Genomic DNA, 20,323 nt, shown 5'->3' on the forward strand with positions numbered 1-20,323 from the left:
TGGCATTAAGTTTCGCCTTAATTACGTCTGAACTGATCTGAACGTATAAAAATCGTAGACATTTTTTTCTTCAATTAATGCAATACTGGTCGTTTAATAATTAGGTAAGTACCTTTAATCTACATCTTGGTGAAATTAAAACCTTATTTGTATCAGCTATTGAATAGAATATGAATGTAGTTAACTTTTCCAACTAGGGGCTTAGAATTTTCTTACGTTCGTTATGTACGTTACGCTTGAGGGACCCGAAAAAAATATCATTGCGTATCAATCTTAGTACAAAGAATAAAAACCAAAATAATATGTGAATAGTATTGTTAATTATGAAGGTAGGTAAGTACATAATATTTTTACTGTGTGTAAAAGCTGTTTTTAATGTACCTATACAATTTAAAAATGATTGTGTGTCACAAAAAAATTACTACAATATATGAAGGTAGGATTCGTAACGCTGAAAGTATTTATAAAAAATATATTTGCCTCCCACTCGCGCGTACTAGCGGCATGAGTTGTGCGCCTTGGTTTTCTCGTACTTTTTTATGTTAAATATTATTATACGTTAGTATGTATATCATAGAAGTCGATTTTTTTTATATTAGATATCCCACACACGACCTTACTCTGTCTTTGATAGTTTAGAAAGGTAAAAAAATACCTATATAATTTTAAGAAATTTTACAAAAAGATATCAAGAATATAAATGTATAAAAAAATTTAATTTATTAATATTATATATTCATATATTCTATAATTAACACATCAAATTAAGTTTTTCCTCCTTTATATAATCCAGGTCTCTTCAAGACACGCATTAATAAATCCTTTCCTACAGCCCCTACACGCCTTACAAGGCTGCCCAACCGAGTGGCCGCATTGGTCCCCTGCCTTTACACTGTGTACAGGCTGGGGCGTTCTTGCGAGGGTCACATAAAAAAATACAAAAATGTGTTTTGAACATCAACATTGACGGTGATTATAACATCAACTTGAACACAGAATGCTACATGGAACTAACACAACTTTGGTGAATTAACCTTATTTTGTTTAATTACATTTTCGTGGTTTAATCCACGTTTTACGTAATCAAAAACATTTTTGCTAGGATTTAACAAAATCGTTTCACCAACGTATAACCTGTCAACGATTTTGGCATCTTGAAAAACAACTTGGAAGTGTTTTTGCTGTTTGTTCGTAAACTGAAATATCAAACCCACTTTTTTATATATTTGTTGGTAAATATTCGGGATCGCTGGACACGCTTAGTAATTTTTTTTTAAAATCTTTTGATTCACCTTAATTTCTATAAAAGGCAACTAATTTGATGAATTTTTAATTTTAACATTCTTTTTTTAATTACGTAAAATGAGTAACCTAACCTGACCTTTACTAACCTAAACTTTACTAACCAAACCATACTAACCTATCCTATACTAACCCAACCTATACTACCCTAATCTATACTAACCTAACCTATACTAACCTAACCTACACTAACCTAACCTATACAAACCTAACCTATACTAACCTAACCTAACCTTCTTTTTAAAAAATCTTTTATCTTTAAAAAAAGTGTTTGAATACCTTTATTTAATTTTGTATTATTTCCTCAGTTGGCCAAGTACCAACCTAATTTACATAGAGTAAATGGTAATAACGTCTCTTCTAGCCACTCGTATAGAATCAGGAATACCAATATAATTACAAATTGGAAAACTAAAATTAAAAAAATTCTAAAATGCAGATGGTTTCCTTTTAAAGTAATTCAGGTAAAACAAAAGGTTTTATTTTTAAAAAAATCGTATTAAGCGTGGCAAAATACAAATTTTAAATGCGCAAAACACCTCCACCAAATACTAAGTAAATCCAATTTGCCGCCATCGAAAGAAATGTAAAAGTCAACAAGCTACACTAGCTTCCTTTATCGGCTAGAGTTGTTGAAATTCACCATTTTACATTTTGATGTTGCAGAATTCGTTATTACGATAACGAAAATGCTTCGATCATTATCATCACTACCACCATGTACCATCCCTAGCGAACGTCAAAATGTCAAACATTATTCTCTTCTATGGTTTTCTTAAAATAAATAATAATTTCTTCAATTTCTTGTAAATAACGTCAATTGTGGTCAATTGGTTTATTATAACGTCGTTGTATGGTCGTTGTAAACAACGTAATAATCACTGATATTATCAATCAAACTGATAATATTATTGTGTATTTAAAACTATGAGCGATTTTATCAATTTCGTATTTAACTTCTTCTGCAAAATGTTAAAAATATTCACATTCGGAAAAGCAGATTTGAAGCATTCGTTAAGTATTTATATAAAGACGAACACCGGGGATACCTTAGCAGTCGATCTTGATCCAAAATGGGATATAAAAAACGTAAAAGAAGTCATTGGACCACGGTTGGGCTTTGATCCTGATGAGATGAAGATAATATTTGCTGGCAAAGAACTTTGCGATTCTACGGTGATAGAGGTACCTAATTATTACTATTTTTTATGCAAATGTATATATGTACTTCAAATCTATATATATATACAAACATATATATGTACATCAAATCGGTAAAGTTGCATTACTCGGCTGCACATTTTTTTTTAAATTCCACTATTTATGCGAAGGGAGATTGTAAAAGAAGCATTATATATTTTTCAATCAAAATTCAAATTTGATAGTTAGGACCAATGTGACGTTTGTTGTTTGTTATGTTTCAACGTTAGGAAATATACAAAAAATATTAAAATAACTCAAACTAAGAACCTAAAAACCTATTTTATGGATGTTTTCCCATCTCCCCATAAACAATTTTTCTAGTAGTAGGTAAGTAAGTTGAAACCAAGTATCATTTTTTTTCATATTAAGCACGTAGAAGAGTAATGCAACTTTACCATCAAGTTTTGCTAAATATCTACTTTTTTTTTCAGGAATGTGATCTGGGAGAAAAGAGCATTCTCCATGCCGTTCGTAGTAAAAGTCGTAAAGCCAATAGACTCTCTGCCACTCTAGAGAGAAGGGAAAGTGAAACGGAGGGGACTAATAGTAAAACTGTTGATGGAGATGCAACAGAAGGGTCTAAGCCTCTATCAGAGACAATGCTGGATCTGCAACTGACTACCGTGGAACGTGCAAATGTGTCTGACTCTGGTAAAAATGATGTTTATCTACTTTTTTATAAATGAGAAAATTCTTCACTTGGAGTTCAGAATATCAAGAGAAGATATTTGTATACCTATTTCACTGGGGGTTCAGAATATCAAGAGAAGATTTTTGTATACCTATTTCACTGGGGGTTCAGAATATCATGAGAAGATATTTTTATACCTATTCACTGGGGTTCAGAATATGAAGAGAAGATATTTGTATACCTATTTCACTGGGGGTTCAGAATATCAAGAGAAGATATTTGTATACCTATTTCACTGGGGGTTCAGAATATTAAGAGAAGATATTTGTATACCTATTTTACTGGGGGTTCAGAATATAAAGAGAAGATATTTGTATACCTATTTTATCGAATTTTATGGAGTTTCCTTATTTTTAATTTCAAGCCCCTTTTCACACAAACTCACATTATTTTTTATGTAAACAACACTATATTTCGCCATTGTACAATACTGGGTATAACTAACAAAAATAATTGCGACAAATCAATAAACGCAACCGCTTTCTAGTTGAAAGCCGAAGCCAAACTAGATAAATCGCAGCACAATATTGCATTACAAGTGTCTTACGACTATTTAGACAAAATCTGTTTTACTAGTATATTTACAAATGCCATTTTAAATATACTAGTAATGCAAACGGTTGGAGAAATGCATTAACAAGAAAATAAAAACTTAAAACCAATTAGGTACTACATATAAAGAAAAATAATATTTAACTTGCATCAATGTAGCAGAGGCGGTTCCTTGGTGCAATGCATTTGTGCATTGCACTGCTTGTCTTCAGTCTTCAAATAACAACTTACAATGACATCTGTGCCAAGTCATCGGTGTACTAAAGTATGCTCCAGTTGTAATTCGCGCCAGGTCATTATTTGAGCTATCTTCTAGTACAAGACTCCCGCTCAAGAGCAAGCGGACCGTGCATACGCTGATATGCACAGAATCATGTTTTACTGTACTACTGAAACAGCATCAGGCGGTATCGAGACAGCTCGACCTAGCCGAAACAGTGACATGAACGAGACAGATTACACTCTTAACGTCAAATCACATGTTAGAGCAGTACAGATATATAACTCATCCTGTGCATTATCGAAGCGCCTTGACGGCGAGTGAATTTTCCAACACTTTGATCATGCGTAATCCAATGCATCTGTAGTGTATTCGCTTAGTGATGTGACTAATGTACAGTGTTAGCGCTACGATATTCAGACATTGTGAATGGTGAATTCAAATGGTTTCGCTTTATTTTCAACGATGAATTGCATGTCCTTTACTCTCGATATAATTTTGGGAACGCTAACATAGCAGTATTATTTAATCAATTATTTTACAAATATAACTTAGTACATAAAATGAATTGCAGTAGGTAATTTGCTCCACCTAAATTACATACTAGCTACATTTTAAAAGTGAAATGCACTGCTGGCAATTTCAGTCACGGCTGCCTCTGCTATGTAGTGTAAAGTTCAGCTGCCGGCACGGGCGGTGATAGCTAGGCCAATCTCGGTGACACTCATCAAACTCCGAAGGTCACTTGGCATCAGACATTCTCTATCGCGACGCACAAAGATCATCTTCTTTTGGTGTAGGTTGTTAGATTCAACCATCAGTAGGATTTTGTGTTTTAGTTTTTTTGTATGAAGTATTTTGTGCTGATTCTATAACGCACAACATGGGAATATCGGATTGCTCTTTGACCATATTTTTCAGTCGCATGAAATTTATTGGTGCTCTGTTTATAATGTGCTAATATTATTATAATGCAAGTTTGTCTCATAATCTCTTCTTGTTAATGGGGTTCACTGAACAAACGCACTTTAGGGAAAACCGCCACTGATAAATAAAAAGACAAATGGGACACAACTATTTCAGTGACCGAAAATGGAAAATTATTATTTTACAGTTTTGCAGTTTTTTCACTAAAAACTTTCACTTCGGTAACAATGGCCGCCAAGTGAACAATTGCTTTTAATTTTAACGAAATAACTACCATGCATTGCATTATTTTCCATTTTCAGAAACTGAAATTTTTACTTTTTTCTATTATCTTATTGATACAAAGCGGGTTTTTTTAAGTGAGTATTAACTGTGTCCCACTTTTCTGTATATTTACCCAAATGAGTAGGGGATACATGAAAAATTTGCCAATAATACATTTGAAAATAACAAATTATTAAAAAGTCAAGGCTAAAAGGAAAGAGCGCTGGTTTCAATGCTTACATGGTCCCACGTTCTAGTCTAACTGAATTAATACACTTTTCTTTGTCTAACTTACTAACTCTTCTCTAATCTGCATCTGTGGTCATTCCTTCATTCCAGAGAGAGCCAAGCTGCGTGCGCACTTCTATGTGTGGTGCGGCCAGTGCAAGATGATGCGTGAGGGCAAGCTGCGTGTGCGCTGCGCCGGATGTCACGGTGGCGCCTTCACTGTGCACAGTGACCCCCACAACTGGGAGCACGTGCTGCGACCCAATCAGATCACCGGGGAGTGTCTGCATCAGCCCAGCTGCTCGGCTGTTAGTCTTAAACCATATTATTTCCTAAAATTTCATATACAATGTACGAACCTTGTACGAAGTTATTTTTTATTTTTTATTTGCCCTACAAGAACATCATTAACAATAATATGTGGTATGCCATTCATAATAGGAGATTACTAGTTGAAATGCATAATAATTTTTTGAGAAAAGAATTTATTTCTTCATGATCTCCGTAAATCGGTTATATGTACACCAATATATTACGAAGAGTGACATGCGTCAAAAGATAATTGCTGAACTGTCTGTAAGTAATGTTGAAAATGTCGATAATCAATGCAGTCGAGTTGCTCTGTTGATTGGCACGTTCTGAATTTCTCACTTTTGAAGAATATAAAAGTGGTCATCTTTACAGTAATCTTCCACTAATCCGCCACCTCAAAAGCCGGGCGAATTTATTGCATAAATACAAAATATGCCAAAAATTAAAATTAGTATTTCGTAAAAACAAACAGATCTTTCGTAAAATTACCATTTTTTGATTAACAACAAACAAGTAAACAACAATATGGTAAATGGTCCGAGAAGCTAGATGGCAGTATAGTAACTGAGTGTCTAAGAGTAAGATGACCCAATCCGTCGGTGTACAAAGCTTGGCGCTCAAGTCTAGGCACACCAACTACTGAATTTGATATACGAATATCGGCTAATTATAGAACTTGATTTTGTGCTTTCAACTAGTAAAAATAATGGTTGATTATAGTAGTTGTTGAATAATCAATCGGCGGATTACTGAGAGAGTACTGTATTTATATTAGATTTTAAAAGTGCCAAAATGGAGAAGAATAACATGAGATACACATTGAAATTTATCATTTTAATTATTTTAGGTTAACCACGAGCAAGGGCCAGGTTTTGCTGAATTTTACTTCAAATGTGCGGAGCACGCAACAAAGGGGGAGAAGGACCAGGCCATTCCTCTCAACCTGATAAAACCAAATCTCAAGGATATTCCCTGTCTGGCTTGTGGGGATGTCAGGTACGGTATATGTGATTCAGTAGCTATCCTGTGTGATTTAAATAAGTGATACATATGAACCAAAAATTCTTATTTGTGTATTTGTTTCAGCGAAACAGTTCTAGTCTTCCCTTGCGATGCCGGGCATGTCACATGCTTGGAATGCTTCCGCTTGTATTGTTCTTCAAGGTAAATACATAATGATTGATTATTACAATCTTCTTATCCTCTCCGGTTGTATGGTTAAGTGGGATTTGCAGGATTGATTGAGTCCATGAAACTTACCGTAGTGAGAGATCTTAATAAAATTCCTTTATTCGTAATGGTCGTATTAACTATTTCAGATTACGTGACCGGCAATTTTGGATTCACCCTGAATATGGTTATTCACTGCCGTGCCCAGCTGGTTGTGAGAATTCATTAATTCAAGAAATTCATCACTTTAGACTTTTAACAAATCAACAGGTAAGGCAAAATCGGTCATATTGAAAATATTAAATCTCCAAAAGTCCCCCACAGTAAAACTGAGTAATGTACACGCAAATCATTTTATAGAGGATATGTTTGTATGGTTGTATTTGTGTACACCAATAATATTGAAAGTTTCGAAGAAGTTTTTCAAACTAATTTAGATCCCCCTCCTGCAGGGGACTAAGGGGGGAGAAGGGATTCTAACCCCGCAAATCTCGAAAGATACTGGGATGAGACTTATTTATTTAAATTAATTTTAGATTCAATTCAACAATGTTCATTTTATTTATTTATTAACGGACATCGTCCAAATTACAAAATAATAACACAAATAAAGTAAAATGAAAAATATAGGAGTAGACAAAGGTACATGAAAGCAAAGACATATGGTAGATATAATATAAGAAAATAATGTGACAAGTCGAATCAAGTCAAGAATACGCCGTGGGTCAGGACCACAGGACACTTATAATATTCCGTCACTTGTTTAGCGACTGGCAAAAATCATTTAGACTTATCCCAAAAAAGTTAAGGTTTTGACTTGAGTTGACCAGTCTACACATTCTGGACAATGGTGAATAATATCCATAATTTGTCAAATGGTGTTTGAGGAAAAGCAGTTCATTATTTCTGAGTCTTTGCGAGGGGATATTGAAGGGAATGAGTTGCAGTAGAGTAGGTGAATCAATAATACCATTTATAATTTTGAAGAAGCAAATGAGGTCATTTCTTTCCCGACGGACTTCCAAAGGAGAGAGGTTTAGAGTTAGTTCAATTTCATTTTGTGAATAGACAAGAGAAACAGTAGACAGGAAGGTAGATTAGGTAGGATAAGTAGACTTATCTTATAAGGTTGAGGGGAAGAAACGAAACCATGTTGGGCCTCGCCCTTTCAATAACTGGTCAATAAATGAATCCGACAGTTTTGAGGCAGCTTGCATTCTACCATCACAATTGACACACTTCGGACGGAAAAGGTATTTCTACCCGTTCGGTCGATTGTTGCTTAAGGACGGGAAGGGTATTTTTACCTTTTGCGCAGGCTTCATTTCAATGGCAAAAAAGAATAAATTATCCAATATTTTTGTATGAATATTATGGTTCCATGATAACTCAACACAGTGACAATTCAATACACTTTTAAAAAGTGATATAAAGTCATTAGAACAATGAAAAAAAAATTTTTTTAACCTAACCTAACCTACTTAACCCAGTTAATAAAGTTTTTGTTTCATCACTTTCCATGACTTTATATAACTTTTTAAAGATGTGATGAATTATTATTGTGATGATTTATCCGGTCACCGAATATTATATGCCAATCTCTTTCTAAAGGTCCCAACTATATGTAGGTACATAATTATCAAATCGCAATACAATTCTTCTTTTTATATTTATATTCGAGTCTTTCGTGTACATTGGTATTTCAACAAAGGGACCTTTATTATTGAATACCTTATACTTGATAAGCAATGCGTTTGAAGATTAACGAAAAAAGTAATTTTTCAGTTAGTCATTTTATAGCTTGGATATGCTGAGTTAGTATGTAGAAATTAATATTAAAATTAAAATATTTTCATTATTTTCGAAGATATAGCGATTTAAAACAAATTAAAATTATTCGCACGGGACATTTATTTTCGCCTGTCGCAAGCAATCTGCCGGTGCAAAAGATACCAGCCTGAAGTGTGTTAAGACCAAAATAAAATAGAAATAAATAAAATCTACTTACAAATTACTTTTTACAATAGTGCGCAAATTTCCCCTCGTTTCTATTTGTATTTAGTTAGACGCTTTTACAAATGAGTTATAATTTATTTACCGCAATAACAAACACGTGCACACCGAGTGAACGCCCATGATTCGTGTAAATTTAGGATTATCATATAAAAGCTCAAATCATAAAAATAATACAATCATCTCTTTTCCGGGAGTATGGACGCTAATGAACGACGGTACACACTTTCTAAATGATAATCTAGTCTCCTTCAACGGAAGCAATCTTCTGAACAGGCCTTCCATTGATATGCTTGGTGTAACTATAAGTGACCAGCTCAGGTACGGGGGCTCCATCGAAGCCAGAGTAAAGCTGGCCTCTCAGAAGCTGAGCGTACTGTACAGGGCTCGCAGATACTTACAAGTAATAGTACACAACTGCTGACCCTGTACAAATCGCAAGTGCGCCCTACTGTCGAATTTGGCAGCCATCTCTGGTCCGGAGCCCCTAAATACCTGAAAAAAACCCTTGACTCTGTGCAAAAACGGGCGGTCCGTTTGATAGATTCCCCAATCTTAACAAACGGACTGCAATCTTTAGAGCACAGGCGTCAGGTAGGTATGCTGTCCTTGTTCTATTGGTATTACAATGGAAAATGCTCTGAGGAACTAGCGTCATTGATCCCTTCGGCACCGGTGCGTAGTCGGGATACACGCCAAACGCGCGCCCAACATTTGTACACAGTTGACATTTGTCACATGAGAACGGGTCGCTTCTACGATTCGTTCTTAAGTTCAACAGCTCGGCTGTGGAACGAACTGCCGGCCTCTGTTTCCTCCCTCCTACAACATGGGACTCTTCAAGACCCATGTTCACTCCTTCCTCTCCACAAAAAGACCCTCCACACAGCATCCCCAAAGATGACATAGGCCCTGAGGGAAATTATTTTCTTCAGGGCCTCCCGTGTGGAATTAATATAAAAAAAATAAAAAATAAACTTTCGCCAAAGGAGTATGGACTGCTATGGACGACAGGGTCACATATTCATATACGATGCATATTCTGTAAATATGCATCGTATTTACATCTATGGGCATATTCCTGTAACTTTACACCAATTTAAACATTTTACATCATTATTCACAGAGATATCGGCTGTTATTTATTTTGCATACTATCATAAAATTTAATCAAAAAATATATTTTTTTGTTTATGTAAAAAAAACTCACTCCCCAGAGCACGGCCAGCATTACGTAACTTACTCCCGGAGAGGTTAATTATAATTTTGTTATGTTAATTATTTCACACATAAATAATTTATTTAAAATAATGCATAGCAAGTACATTATTATTTGCGCCAAGGTGCAATAGATACTCTCGGTTTCGCCCTGATTGCTTGAAATGGCTTTAGTCTTGTTTAGTGACAAGACATGCTTAACCAGATATTTGTCATCACTCCTCCAGTCACACAACATAGCCGGGAGTGGGGATGTTATAGTCTGCAACCTCTTAAATATAATTAATTTATTTGAATTATCTCACACTTTATTAAATAATACATAAACCCCGTATTAAATATTACTTCGCCATAATTTTATGCAAGAATAAATTGATATGTATTTGTGAATAGGCTTTTGAAAAATGTAATATTTCTGGGTTTTTATTTTTTGACCGCCCCTCGACTAGTAATCCGAAGGTCGCAGGCTAAAATCCCTTCGTGCGCATGCAAACTTTATTCGATGAATTTGTACTTTTCGCTATTTATTTATTTAAAATAATATATACTTGTGGCTATTTCCAGAGTGGAAGATACTCTCAGTATCGCCCTGGTGTAAAACCACCATTCCGAATTGAAAAGTCGCTTGAAATGGCTTTAGCCGTATTTGGTGACCAGATTTGAATAGCCAGGTACTCTCACCTTTTTCTTGCCCATCTCCTTCCCCCCCCACTAATTTCAATACTCCGATTGGGGATGCCGTAGTCTCACTGGCTTCAGACGGTTGGGAGCAGTTGAGACTATTGTGCACATAATAATTTTACCATGAATAAATAAATACGAAATTTTATTAGTTATTATTAGTCGGCTCGGTTAAAAAAGCGCACTCTGACCCTGCGCAGAAAGGTCGCATAATGGGTTGTGCTGCAAACCTTATTACCTTACTTTAGCGAACTATACTTTTCTGTGAAAGGTCTCGTTATTTTGATGTTCGCTCGCCGGCAGTCAATGTATGAATGATATCGTTGTTTATTCAAGACATGCTGGAACTCTTCTGGCTCCAAAATGATTGTCACGTGGTTTGTCTCCAGCTCGTCGAAATGATACCCAGATTTCATATTAGGGCAAGTCTATCTCTTCTGGCGTCAATGATTGTATGTTTTTTTTTTTATTTCATTCTTCAACTTCCTACCAAAAACAAAATTATTATTAAATAAAAAATTTATCCATCCAGTACCCTGCTATACAAGCAAGGGTCTCTTTAAAATGATTTACCTGTATGAACTTAGTAAAATTTTAAGTTTTTCTTCGTTTCACTCTCTGGACTTATCTGGACTGGGTAGGTATGACTATTTGAATGGATGTTAACTAAAATTGATACTTTATTTTAATTTTTTACAGTATTCGCAGTATCAGCGATTTGCAACTGAAGAATATGTGTTGCAGGCAGGTGGTGTCTTGTGTCCTCAACCCGGTAATTGTTATATAAAAGTTATCTTGTCTTCTTTTAAATTCATCAAACAACATTATCTTTTTCCATTGAATGTCTATGAATTACTGAATAATAATTATTAATTCTTCCCTTGCAGATTGCGGTATGGGAATTATCCCTGATCCAGAATGTATAAAAGTGACCTGTAGCAATGGCTGTGGGGTTAGTTAAGACATTTATAAATTGTATTTTAGTCGTGATTTTCCAACCTCAACAAGTTGCAAAAACTTTATTGGAATATAGTCATACTATACCAGTGGTTTTTCACTAAGTGGCTTTCGTCCTTTTCAGTATGTGTTCTGTGTGAAGTGCCTGCAAGGCTACCACATTGGGGAATGCGGAGAGACGGACCCAACAGCCGAAGCCTCTGGAAGTTGCAGCTATAATGTGGACCCCGCCAAGGCTGAACAGGTCTGTGTTCACATTATTTATCTTATTTCACTTGCGAATTGACTGAATAATGATAAGATAATTATTAATTTACCTCTACTATGAAAAGTGTATTTCTGCTAGGTTTGTTATGTTATAATACTTCATCTCGTTCATGAGTAGGTACATGTTTCTTTAAATGAATCTCTGAACAAGCTAACTTTGAACATCAGTCAATTCACACAAATATGCCAACTTCGGCAAAACATTGCCTCTGTTAGGACGATTGTATGGTTGCCATTATACAATGTAAATATTGATATTATTAAGTACATACATACTTGCTCTCATAATATTGATATTATGAGAGCAAGATAAAAAATGTACATATATGATCCTGCCGCTGACAGCTTTCTCTATGTTATAAGAGATAGAATCAATTACAGCTAGTATTTATGTACTCTATAAGTATGTATTTACATTTACACATATTATATTTTACTTTCTAAATACAGGCCACCTGGGAGGCTGCCAGTCGCACAACTATCAGAGTTATTTCCAAACCTTGCCCTGCTTGCCGAACACCCACACAGAGAGATGGTGGATGTATGCACATCATCTGCACAAGGTATAACATTTAATGCCATCTGACTTAACTGATGGGGCAACAACTTACTTATAATGTTTTGCGTTGCGTTTCAACTTTCAAGCTGAACCTCTTGCAAACCCCACACTGTGATTTGCAAGCATTACAGTTTCATTGCAAATCACCCATTCGTTAGTTTCATTCGTCAAATAGATAAACCGAAAGACGTGAGTGTATGTGTGCATGAAGTAATGGCAATTTTATCTTACTTCGGGTGAAATTGATCAAACAGTTTTAATTATTCAACAGATGCTAGTATTTATTTACCTGCACTGTAAAATTTTATAATTCAAAATTGTTATTTTTCTAGGGCTGGCTGCGGTTACGAATGGTGCTGGGTTTGCCAAACCCTTTGGACCCGCGATTGTATGGCGGCACATTGGTTTGGATGATTCTAAGTTTCTGGGAGAAAATAGTACGGCACTTTTTTGTTGATATTTATATACTATGGCTCAGTCTGTCTGTGCAGATAGAGAAACAATATTGCGTGTTTCTTTTACGTCCAACAGATGGCACCGTTTAACAAAAAAAAAAAAAAAATTTACCTGTCACAGGTGACATCTATACAATATAGGTATATATAAACACACGCGTTTTCGAATGCAACGTTGTGTCAAAATTTCGAAGCAATCGGTGAAAAACTTTTGGAGATTTAAGATTTTGAACATTTACATTTTCATTTTATATAGAAGATTACGATCATGTTATGTTAAAAAGGTTAATCAAATGTACATTGAATATAATACTCATTGTTCAATATGTAATAATAATGTGCCTTATCTAGTTTATAATAAAGTGTATTTTTTACTAGCGTTAATGTCTGTCGACCTAAATACTGAAGTATCATAATAAAATGTGTCCAAATGACAGTGAAGGTATTAAAGCTCTAAGTGTGTTGCTGGTCACTCAAAGTTACCAATTTATTGATGAATTAATATCATCCACCTCTTTCTAAAAGCATCACAATTATTTTTTTCCTAATTATATTAAAACTTTACAAATTTTACAATGGAGACTTGACTAGCATAAACGTAATATCTTGCCCAGTTTAACCGATCATCTCTTTTTTCTAATACTTACTAATATTAATAAGACTTATTTTGAAGGCTCACTCGTTTAAGGTATGTGTTCATTAACCTTTGAAATGCCCAGTTCCTGTGACCTAATATCCTCCGCAGAATGCCCAGGGTAAAAATCCCACAAACAGAAAGTATTGTTTTCGGATTACCATATGGATATGCTGGTGCTCAACGGATACAAATTTTTCGTATCCAATGGGTACATTTGGCGCTTGAGAAGTTAATTAAACAAAAGTTTCAATGCACATTATTTACCTATACACAACAGCAGTGCCCTTTGGGTGATTTTTCACAAAAATGGCGCTATACAAATCATCCTTATATTATTATTATTCTAAAGAATACACTTATTGATTTTTTTAATAAAGATATCTGTAAAGATTGATTAATTGTGTATCCCTACTGTACAACGAGCATTCGGCGGGAAAAAAAGGGTTCATTTAAAACAGGTTATCGTCGTTCGATACAGTAGATGGAGAAGAAGTGGAGCGGTAGTGTTTTAAAAAATATATATATATTAACCCCACGCAGGAGACCCTGAGAAAATAATTTCCCTCAGGGCCTATGTCATCTTTTGGGATACCGATACGGAGAGGAAGTTCTGGGAAGGCAAAAGGTATGATGGTTGGGTAAGAAATCAGTGTGTCCAGGAGTGACAAACCACCCACGCTAAATCACCAAACATAGCGAACCACTCAGGGTGACTTCTGGCAATGGTGTTGATTATTCAATAAATGGTTCCCGGGCAGCGGTACACAAATTGAAGTGTTACTTTCGAAACAGAAGATACGGAAGGAAAAGTCTACGCTACTACTTTATAGCTACAGTTTCAGCAATAAAGGAAGAACTCTGTTAGAGAATCAAGTTGGTTTTTGTTTCATTCTCTGATAGGTAGTCAATAGTTAAAAGACTGAGTGGACTCGGCCTGAGTGTTAGTATAATATATACATTCATTCTAGTTTTCGGTCCTCTGCCCTAGTAAGTTGTGACAGGCAACCAGTACTTACAAACGTGATGATTTGGGCTTATAAAAAAATCCAAAGATCGAATAGGTAGGTGGTATATGTAGACTTATTCATATTACACTACACTTTTCAGACGGCCTACGTGATCGAGGGGTAAGGCCAGTTAAGTACTGTATAAACTTTTTGGATATAAGAATCCCGAAGATATCGATCTGAAGAGTGGTATATTTATGGGTAAGGCCCTGGTCTAGCAAGCCGAAGGTCGCCGGTTCAAATCCTGACATGCGCAAGTAAATTTTATTTGTGTTATTTCACAACATAAATTAACCGAGAGGCTTAACCAGTTATTCATTTAAAATAGTTGATATGTCCCTAGGTATCTACGTGACTTGAATTAATAGAACGACCAAATTGAACACTTGCGCCTGCGCATATCTCTGTAATTTAACACGCAGATGGAGGCGGCAGTTCATATCATTAGACCTTAAATATTTAGTGAATAGCTTGGCCGGCAACCGCAATAAAAAAATAGAAAGCCAACTTACAAATACACCCATAAAGTCGTAAATCTGAAATGGGAAAACGTTAAGCCAGCGACCCAAGGGCAATAAAAACCTTCGCCCAAGGCTAGGCTATATTGCAATTGTTTAAAGGTTGTATTAACAAATGTAATTTTAAAATAATGATAAATCTAGCGGTGAGAATGGCGATGCCAGCGCCATGGACCCGAACAACGTACCGAAGTGGTGTAAAGCGGAACCACTATAGTTCCAGCACCCCACCACAGGCGTGCTACGGTCGCCGGATCACGCGGCTGAAGACAACTGATTCCGCAACGACAGTTAACAGTTCCCATCCCGCCTCTCAACAGTTCCCATCTCGCCTCAGGAGCAAACAGTCACCCTTTCGCCTCAGGAGCAGGAGGTTCCTCGCCCGCCAAGGAACCTCCTGCCCTCCCCCTTGGATGGGTCTCCAAGGCTCTTCCACCCAGGAAGCTGCCGTCTCAGGAGTTACCATCTCACCTCCGCCAAGGAACCTCCTGCCCTACCCCTTTTATGGGTCTCCAAAGCTCTTCCGCCCAAGAAGCTGCCCTCGCAGGAGTTACCATCTCGCCTCCGCTGAGAAACCTCCTGCCCTCCCCCTTGGAGCTGTCGCCGAGGCTCTTCCGATCAGGAAGCTGCCCTCTCAGGAGTTACCATCTCGCCTCCGCCGAGAAACCTCCTGCCCTCCCCCTTGGAGCTGTCGCCGAGGCTCTTCCGCCCAGGAAGCTGCCCTCTCAGGAGTTGCTGCCTGCCGACTCCGCCCTTCGGAGCCTTGGCCCAGGCTGAACTAATTCCGCCCTTCGGAACCAGCCCAAGTTGCCGCTTGTGTTATCAGTTATAAGTGCGAACGCGAAGGATCCAGCATCATCGTAAAGGGAAGTGCCTGAACAATTTTTGTATGTTAACACATTGAATGAAAAATAATTTAGGATTAAGTAAAAGGACAATTAATTTTAAGAATTACAATTTAAGACTAGTACTAAGCCTAGATTAAGACTAACCCCTAACTTTATACATTTTTTAAATACATTTTTAATAGTGTTTGTAACTAAGTAACTTCTTTTTTTTTTACTCGTTCCTCCTTTTCTTTTACATGCATAGTATTAATATTAAACTCCCTTAGTATAGTAGTAACAGTAATAGGCAGGATCGAAACATCAAAAGGATCAAATGTTTAATCGCTCCATTGCTCGGAGTTCAGCGGGAGCAGTAGCTGCGGACAGTGGCAGATTTTTGTGGAGTAGGGGAGGACACATAGACAAAGCATGGTATATTGGTATGGCAACATTTTGGCAGGTAAGTACTGCATTTGCAAAAAATGGGCTAAGCCGGTGTTTTTATACTGGCAATGATTTTTATTATTTACTTTAGAGGTGGGTTCTGTGAATACTTTTCATTACTGGATACAATGAGTACAGGTACAAAAAATACCTGTTACAAAATACTTAAGTATCTAATAGCGAACTGAAGTTTGATTAAGAATAAGTCATTTCTAAATTGGTCTCACATAAATTCTACCCACAAATTTTCTTAAGTTTACTTGATTCCCCCAATAATTAAAAATCCGTGACTGGGGGGGGGTGGCTACAAAATTCCCTGTGAAAAGATTCCCAACATTTTTCCTATCAAAAATAAATACCTATCAAAATTACCTGGTAAAAGTACTCATAAAAGTACCTATTAAAAATTCCCATCAAAATACCTGGTAAAAGTACCTATTAAAAATATTTAGTCCCAGTATAAAATACTTGTGAGTATTTTGGAACCAGGTATTTCGGAGATTTGTCACAAGTACAAAGTATTGCATGAAAATACCCGGTACATTTACTGAGTACGATAAATACGCCTCACCTCTAATTTACTTGCAGATAGCAACTTAATGATAGTAATATTATTATAATTATGTGAATGACTACGAAATGCGTTTCATATGACATTAAATGTATAATATTTGCATTTTAACTAAATAAATAATACAAATAAGTTTTGTACCTACTTCCAATTATAAGGGAATACTACATACTTCAATATTTCTACTAAAAAGGTTGAAATCTCCTCACATTTCTCATTATTCCGTGAAATCATTCTTCAATAGAAGAAATACTGAAATGATTTCATCCCCATGGACATAAAAACCTGGACTTAGTGTCCAGGTTTTTCCGGTTGTTCCGGAGAATCTGAACAATTAGTCAAATTTCAACGTTAATTTGCGAGTTCTGTGAAAGATATTTTCTAGTTCTGTTATTATTTCAGTTCTGTCAAGCAACTAGCCTATAATGATATAATATCAGAACTTGAATAGGACTTTCACAGAACTCGCAAATTAACGTTGAAATTTGATGAATTGTTCAAATTCTCCGAAACAACCCGTCCTTAAACAATACCGAATATAATAATTTTGTATCCGGCAGATAGCATCCTTCCCAAAAAAACGTACGTAACTTTAAAATGCATTCAACCTTAAGATTCTTTATGGAGTGCCCTCGAGGTGATTTTTCAATTTATATTAATTTATTTTTATATTTAAAATTATCAATTTATGTTTTTATTAATAACCTTCGCAACTTATTATAAGTCAGAATGCCATTTTTTACATACAATAAATGCATGGGCGTCGTAAATCTCAACCTAAAATATGTTCACATACTCGTAGCTTCTTCGGTTGGTAGATTATATCATAATTAAACATTTGACAATTAGTAAAGAACAATTGCGTAATCCCAATTCCCAGTAGATATTAAATTATATTAGGTAGCATGTAATACAATGTACCACATGTAATAATACCTCATTTGTCAAGCAATCCGAGATATTTTTGACGTTTCTCGGAGTTGGGAATCGATTTACGTTTTAGATTAAAGATTAGAGTGATTTCTGACCATTGACGTGACGGCTGTAGTTTTTTATAATTTTCAAAACGATTGTCTTGGACTATGTGATGATTTTTGACAAAATATGCAAATATATATACCTACTTGATTCACTGCATTTCAAAAGAGATCATCTCATTCTTGATGAATATTTTTACTATGTCATACGACATACATAGATCCCATTTATTGTTTTTTTTTTTCGATTAAACCCAATCCCGTATATTGTCCAAATAATTATAAGTAAGATCGAGATATCCACAGCGAAATAAACTAGTACTTTTTTATCAGCCTGAAGTATTTTTTTATTATAATTTTACACCCTTTACAAATATAAGGCAAAAAAGTCCCGATAAACTACTTTTAAGCAGTTCGTCTAACGGGTTATTTTCATTATAAATCTTATTATAGTGAGTTTACCGTTACATTTTTACAAATATATACAACAAAAAAATAAAATTTTTACAGAAATATAGCAAAAGAAAATTATGAAGACATACATAAGAGTTTTAAAAGTCTTTTGAATAATATATAATTGTAAGCTAATACAAATTAATTATTTCAGTAGGCCAAGTCTTTGTTTTTCGCACAGTTTTTAATTTCAGCAAGTAACATATGAAAACAACTGGGAATCATATAGTTTAACGTTATTTGTCCATATTTATTTGTATACTTAGGCACAATAAGTCCTTCATTAAAGTTAAAACGAGTATTATGACACGTTGGTGGACCATGAACCTAAAGAACTGAGCATCCGTGAAATTTTGTATAAATGACATCGAAGCCAAATCTAGGGTGAGGGGAAATTGCCTGACTGCCATCTTGTATGACAAAATTTTGAAATGATTTGTATTCAAAGTAGAATAAAATCCTTAAATAAAGCAGAATACTAGAAATTTGATCACCAATCGGGGCTTCCATTTCCAATACAAAACTGGTTGGAGATCTACGATACAGGCAAATGTATGTAAGACAGAGCGCTGGGTTATTGGGCATTTGAATGAAACATTTGTTTCCATTCAAATTTGTGTGGAAGGCACTTCTAGTTTTCTTCTATTCTTTTTATAAAATGGTCAATTTTATTTTTTTACTGGTAATGCAAATAATTGTGATTGTTATTGAGTATTTGATGAGACAGGGATTGGGACGTGTTATGAAGGTAAATATACATTTTCATACATCTTTTCCCTTATCCCACAGCTAAGAAAAAGAAAAGAAAAGCTTCATGTGGTAGAGGCTGTGTCGCTACTGGGGACAGTGAGTACAGATACAAAAAATACCTGGTAAAAATACCGGTTACAAAATACTCAAAAGTATTTTATACCCACCTGAGGATTAAGACACCTGAGTATCTGGGGACGGAAAGTAATAAATACTTGTAAGTATTTTTAACAGTTGTTTTTTTGTAACTGTAATCAGATAATTTCCCACAACGATTCCCCACAAATTTTCCACGTAAAATTGTCCCCCCAATAATTATTCGAATCCATGGGGGGGGGTTGTGAGAGAACTTCTGTGAAAGATAATTCCCCACAAAAATTAAAATTCCTATGTGTGATTCCTCACACTAATTTTTTAAATCCATGAGGGGGGGGGGGGTAGCTAGAAATTTCCCCACATTTTTTTTCGTGTCTAAAAAAATATCTGTTAGTAGTACCTATTTACGTGTTAAAAATACCTATTAAAAATACCTTTAAAAATACCCGGTAAAAGTACCGATTAAAATTACCAGTTAAAAATACCTAAAAAACACCTGTTAAAAATACCGGTTACAAAATTCTCACGAGTATTTAAAACCTATCTGGGGACTGGGGACAGAAAGTAATAAACACTTAGTCCCAGTATAAATAACTTGTGAGTATTTTGGAACCATGTATTTTGGAGATTGTCACAAGTACAAAGTACCGCATGAATATACCCGGTACTTTTACTGGGTACGATAAATACGCCTCTCCTCTATCATGTGGTAGACTCAGGGGCATTTAACTAAGCTTTGGCCATGAAACTCATTTGAAACCGCCACGCCCACCTCAAAATTCTTATAGAAAACGAATAATATGGCTAAAAGCTCAGATCTCATTGGTGAGAACAGAAGGATTGGTTTGATCTCTCGCTCTCTACCATAATGACTCGTGTAACAGAAAGAGATGCCGGAATTATGCCGTTTGACAGTTTTCAAATCATTCAAACAAAATGACAGTGGTTTATTTATACACGCGGGTTGTCATTTGCTGCCGAAATACTATCATTTCCGTCGAAAATATTGCGTGTTAAAGTTGTT

General features: G+C 35.5%; 1 protein-coding gene across 1 annotated transcript; it reads left to right on the forward strand.

Moving 5' to 3' along the window:
* The first annotated feature begins 2,063 nt into the window (after positions 1-2,063).
* On the forward strand, positions 2,064-15,289 carry park (E3 ubiquitin-protein ligase parkin). Its single transcript, XM_089638487.1, has 11 exons — positions 2,064-2,487; positions 2,937-3,156; positions 5,499-5,695; positions 6,547-6,695; positions 6,786-6,863; positions 7,019-7,139; positions 11,481-11,553; positions 11,669-11,733; positions 11,863-11,982; positions 12,456-12,568; positions 12,897-15,289. Exons 1-11 carry the CDS (start codon positions 2,230-2,232, stop codon positions 12,976-12,978), a joined length of 1,476 nt encoding a protein of 491 aa, XP_089494613.1. The 5' UTR covers positions 2,064-2,229; the 3' UTR covers positions 12,979-15,289.
* Positions 15,290-20,323: the final 5,034 nt, after the last annotated feature.

Source organism: Hesperophylax consimilis, chromosome 1, assembly GCF_061612785.1.
Source record: "Hesperophylax consimilis isolate HC1 chromosome 1, BYU_Hcon_1.0, whole genome shotgun sequence".
In the NCBI taxonomy this organism is placed as follows: domain Eukaryota; kingdom Metazoa; phylum Arthropoda; class Insecta; order Trichoptera; family Limnephilidae; genus Hesperophylax; species Hesperophylax consimilis.